The sequence below is a fragment of the Rosa rugosa genome, chromosome 2, assembly GCF_958449725.1.
Source record: "Rosa rugosa chromosome 2, drRosRugo1.1, whole genome shotgun sequence".
NCBI classification, from domain to species: Eukaryota; Viridiplantae; Streptophyta; class Magnoliopsida; order Rosales; family Rosaceae; genus Rosa; species Rosa rugosa.
In genome coordinates, this window is record NC_084821.1 from 26,135,236 (window position 1) to 26,140,597 (window position 5,362).

Here is a 5,362-nt window from a genome sequence, read left to right on the forward strand (position 1 = left end):
ATTTCTTTTGTGTTTGGGGATTGCAGATTGTATAGGATGGAGTTTCTCCAGTGAGAGTACTTATCTTAGAATGAATATATGTGTATTGCTATGTTGCATTTATCTTAGACTAGTCTAAGAGTGAATATATGTGTATGGAAATATGCACTTGCTTTCAAAGGCCAGATTGTTTGCGCCACCATATTGATATAAGCTTGTCTTTCTTTCCAAATACTCATTTGGCAACATGTCACGTATATGGCAGCTAGCTCTTTAATTAGTATATTCTCACTATAGCCAATGAAACACAAAGTCTGAGAGTGCCTTATCTTTAATTAGTATATTCCCTGCATACAAAGTCTACATACAAAGCTAGCTCTTTAATTAGTACTTAGTAGATACAAAGTCTCCTCTCTGCCTCTATTTGAAGTCTAGACGTCTATTTGATATTCATTCTTAGGATTTCCTTAGTAGAAATTATGGGGGTTACTGTATATTAATTGAGAAGTATCAATTAATCAACCATTATTTAAGGTGCTAATCTTCTTTCTTTTCCATGTTTCCTTTCCTAACTATCTAGAGAACTAGTCATAGCAATAGGTCAGCCTTTTAAAATCATGGGGAGGATCTAAGTAGGGAAGACGTCCAGACTTGATAGGAGACTTTGTATTGTAAGTGACTTATCTTTTTCCTATATGTTTTGTTGTTTTAAATATTTGTGATAGCATTGATGTCTTTAGCACTAGTCCTAGCAATTGCAGGTTCTGTTTATATCCTTGTCCTATAGTGATCAATTTGTTTGATCAATTTGTTGAGGTCATAATATCAAAATAACAGTCATAATTAATATGTGCTTACTTATTCCATAGAAGCAACAAAGTGAAACGCCGGATGCAATATCAAGGTCTGATGTTTGGCTTTGTGCCTATGAAGCAAAGCAGAAGAAGGGGTCAACTGAGGAAGCTGTGGATTCAGAAATAGTGGTAACAAGCATCTATAGTAAAATGTTTTTGTTCAAAGTATATAATATATATATGTACTATTCTTACATTATTACCTCCCTGCTCAATTTTGTCTTAGCCTTTGAATTACATAAATATTCTAAGCACTGATCTTGCTATATATTTGTTCATTGATCATGTGATGAAAACTTTGTGCTTATGTATTTAGTTATGTATTCTTTATATATGTAGAAACAAGTGAAAAAGTACAAGGAAGAAGAAGAAACAGTTTCTGGACTGTCTTCTATAAAGAATGATGCTGTTGCAAAAGTGCTTGGTCAAGATCCACGAGGACGAGTAAGAGGGTATGGGTTCGGTGCACTACCTTCAAAAGTCAATGCTCAATCACATGTAAGTAATAAAATCACAATGTTAGAGAATGCTCTTGCTGCTCAAACACAAGTGGTAGACAAATTGCAAGAGATGGTGAGAGGCCTTTGTGCTCGGCTAGACCAAGGAGGAAATAACAATGTAAGTTTTGACTTGCATTAGTCTCAGTACATATCTTACCTCTTTTTGACACATTTAATTAGACTATTGACTGCCTTTTTTTTTTTTTTTTCATTAAAGGAACACACTATTGCACAACAATCTGCTATTGAGATTGGAAATAGAAAACGTAAAGAAAATCCAAGTGTTACAAATACTGGTAGTGATATAGCACAGAGCAAACAGAAAGATGCAAGTGTTAGAAGTTCTTATAATGAGACAGAAAATGGCAGCCCAATGCAGCAAAGTTTTAATGGAAAGAAACAACTTTCTGGACAAGTTAACCCAAAAATAGTCCACAAGACAGATTTGGGGAAACAAGTGCAGTTGTTAAGTTGGTTTGCTAAAGAAGAAGTAGTTGTTGCAAGTGCTAGCATTATATCAAAAGATCCACAAGTTGAGGTGCATCATGTTCCTCTTGGCCATGATTGTTGGAAAGTATCGGTGCATGAAGTTTTTCATGATATAGCCTTGTATCGCCCAACAAGCGAGTTTAGTAAACTTTATGCATCCACAGGAAGTATGATTGCATGGCCTATCAAGTACATCAAAGTGAATTAGGCATTTTGGAGGTAATTGCTTCTATTTGCTTATGATGCATGAATTGTTGAATTAGAACTTTAGCTTCATGTGTTTTCCTTGAATGAAAATTAGATTTCATTGCTCTCTTTGTGTTTGTTTTGGTCATGCAGGTAAAAGTTGGCATCAAACATAATATGAAGATGTTCAAAAGGCCACAGCATGGATCACTATAGATTTATCTTTTGCAATTAACAAAGACAATTCTAATCTAAGGTGGTCTCTAATAATCTAGAATGTTTTATATTTTAGCATGGTGATGATAGACTGTTGGTTTAATTAAATTGTTTTTATACAGTATTAGTGTTGTTGGCATATTCATTTATATTTGGTAATGTGATACTTGCAGTTTGTTATCTCTCTTTTTATCTCAATAAATTGTATAGATTTATTTAGATTTTGAAATGGTATCACAAAATTTACAGGAAAAAAAAATCGGTGCAAATATTACACGCCGTAAATATATCATACGACCACATTTACAGCGTGCTTGTTAATCAATCACGGCGTGCTTCTGATATCAATTATCAATTACGGCGTGCTTCTAGTATCAATTACGGCGTGCTTTCTTATTTCAAAATTGAAATAAAAAAAATCTCTAAAACCCTTTTACGGCTCTCATTTTTGTCTTTTACAGCGTGCTTCTGAGATCAATCACGGCATGCTTTTGAGATCAATTACGGCGCACATATTTCGTCATTTACGGCGTGCTTTTATATTTCAAAATTTGAATCTAAAACCCTTTTACGGCGCTCTTTTATGTCATTCACGGCGTGCTGGGGGGGGGGGGGGGAGGGGGGGGTCTTTTACGGCTTTCTCAAAAAACGCCGTAAAAGAGTTTTGTCTTTTACGGCTTGGCCATTTACGGCGCGTTTTTGTGTGCCGTAAATTGTCTCACGGCTCTCTTTGTAGGCCATAAAAGACCATTTTTCTGGTAGTGTATAAATTCTCAACAATTAAGACTTAACCCTAATTGGACTCCTCCTAGGAAAAATCTTTTAATAAAAGATATCCAATTAAAATAAACAAATCCTAAATCACCTAGGACTTCAAAAGCACGATTTTATCATTTGAAAAATATCGTTGTAAAATAAAATCTAAAACCAAAAGATACTTTCCAAAATTGGACTCCCAAAAACGTAGGGTTGACTAGGACTGACTCGGGCAGACTCGGGGATTGCAACACATGTTGCAATCCCGTGATTATGCATGATATGCAATTACCTGAAATTTTCCGAGATCAATTTTGATGAACTTTGTAGGCTTCCTCAGTGCTTTGTATGCCCTATCAAGTATAAACCTTATACCTACACTAGAGATTCAATATTCACAAATTTCATATCAACATGTGTCAAACCAAACTCCAATGTGACATAGGAATCTGAACAATCTAAATAATGCTTACTTTATGTAAATCATTGTTGGATTTCTTGGACTATATATGGTTATGAGTTATGACAACCACAAATACATGAATCAACAAGTTCAGTGTGTATAACAATTTCTAATATACATGAAATATTACATGCCAACAGTAGCATAAATGGATTCCATGCATTATCACGCCTCATACAGAAGCTAAAGTCTCCATGTAAGGGTAATTCTATCTGAAACTAGAAATTTTTTATTATTGGTTAAATTAACAGATGCCTTGAACGTCTTATTCCTAAGATTATAATTTATGACCTTGCCAGGCATATGCAACAAAAGAGATGAAGAATCCTCCTCCTCATCTGCTAAATTTTTCTTCTCGAGAAAGGAACAAGACAACAAATGCCTTCGAAGCATGTAGAGTAAAAGCGGTGACTACCCGATTAAGATCAACAATGTACTTGACAAACCAGCCAAAGTAGTCTCTCTCCATCTCCATTACATCAAACCGAGTGTTACTATGCTCAAAAATATCAATCAAATACAAACGGCCACCAGACTCCCCAAAGTATCTATGACCTAATCATGGAGTCTTAGAGCAATCCTTCTACCCTCTGCAGTTATATTGTGGGATGAAGCTAGTTTCTTAGTTTAGAGTTTAGACCTTGTTGAGGTTTTAGTTTTTTGTGTAATTTTGAGGCTCATCTGCACTTCTTCAGTGGGTTTAATTAAAGTATAACGCAGCAATTTTGTTGTGCTAATGAGTAATCAAGTTTGGGTTTAATCAAGTTGTACAACGATGCTATGTCAAGTTTGGGTTTAATTAAAGTGTTGTGCTAATCAACTTTGTGCTTCAAATAGGAGGCTTCTTTCTGTTTGTTTGTTTAATTGTGAATGACACTATGAATTGGAACTACGAACTGGAACACAAAGTGAATGGCAAAAGCTTGAGTCCATTATTAGAGTAGCTAAAATCTACTGCTTTCCAAGGTACTTTTTTCTTTTCTTTTCATTGTGCATATAAAATTGTGGCTTATATTGTGGTTTTTTTTTAAATTAATAAAATTATCTCGCACCGTCGAGATTCTCCATAATATATATATATATATATATATATATATATATATATATATATATATATATATTTTTTTTTTTGTTTAAGAAATCCAAGCCCGCCCAAGGTTTCAATCCTGGATCCGCCACTGATTGGTGGGTTGAGGAAGTAGAAAGTAGGCAAAACGAAAAAGAAAAAAGAACTTAAAAAGGAAAAAAAATTAAAAAGGAACAAGAAAAAAAGAAGAAATGGCAAAAAAGAAATTAAAAAGGAAAAATAAAAAAGGAAAAAAAGAAATTAAAAAGCAAAAAAGAAATGAAAAAGAAAAAAGAAAAAAGGAAAAAAAGAAATTAAAAAGGAAAAAAAAAGGAACAAAAGAAATTAAAAAGGAAAAAAAAAGAAATTAAAAAGGAAAAATGAAAAAAAGGAAAAAAGAAATTAAAAAGGAAAAAGAAAAAATGAAAAAAAGAAATTAAAAAGGGAAAAGAAAAAAGAAAAAAAAAGAAATTAAAATGGAAAAAGGAAAAAAATAAAAATAAAAAAGGAAAAATGAAATTAAAAAGGAAAAAGAAAAAAGAAAAAAAAAGAAATTAAAAAGGAAAAAAATAAATTAAAAAGGAAAAAAAAGAAAAAAGAAATAACTGAGGGGTATATTGGACATTTCACCCAAGGCCAATTTCTAATTTCCCGCGGAAAAGACCTATTAGACGGAAATTGAGACTTCTGGAACTTTTCAGATTAAATTGGAATGTCAGGGACTGAAACGATGAGAGAGACATAGTACAGGGACTAAACAGACTTTAGTAGCAGCATGATTAGATATTGAATTGAGGGAGCTCATCATCTTCAACAATAGACTGCTACAAAACAGAAGACAAAATCATGATTA

At 33.3% G+C, this 5,362-nt stretch overlaps 1 protein-coding gene across 2 annotated transcripts; it reads left to right on the plus strand.

The window, feature by feature from the left end:
• The first annotated feature begins 643 nt into the window (after positions 1-643).
• LOC133734872 (uncharacterized) lies at positions 644-2,389 on the plus strand. Of its 2 annotated transcripts, XM_062162490.1 has the most exons (4): positions 644-962; positions 1,173-1,451; positions 1,551-2,041; positions 2,162-2,389. In XM_062162490.1, exons 2-3 carry the CDS (start codon positions 1,350-1,352, stop codon positions 2,028-2,030), a joined length of 582 nt encoding a protein of 193 aa, XP_062018474.1. In that variant the 5' UTR covers positions 644-962; positions 1,173-1,349; the 3' UTR covers positions 2,031-2,041; positions 2,162-2,389. The 2 variants fall into 2 exon arrangements, with proteins under 2 accessions (XP_062018474.1, XP_062018473.1); XM_062162489.1 differs by having other exon boundaries at positions 644-1,451.
• The last annotated feature ends 2,973 nt before the right edge of the window (positions 2,390-5,362 follow it).

Coding starts and splice junctions, on each gene's coding strand:
- LOC133734872 (XM_062162489.1), top strand. CDS start 1,350: ATGTTAGAGAATGCTCTTGCTGCTCAAACACAAGTGGTAGACAAATTG. Junction 1,452..1,550: donor ACCAAGGAGGAAATAACAAT/GTAAGTTTTGAC, acceptor TTTTCATTAAAG/GAACACACTATTGCACAACA.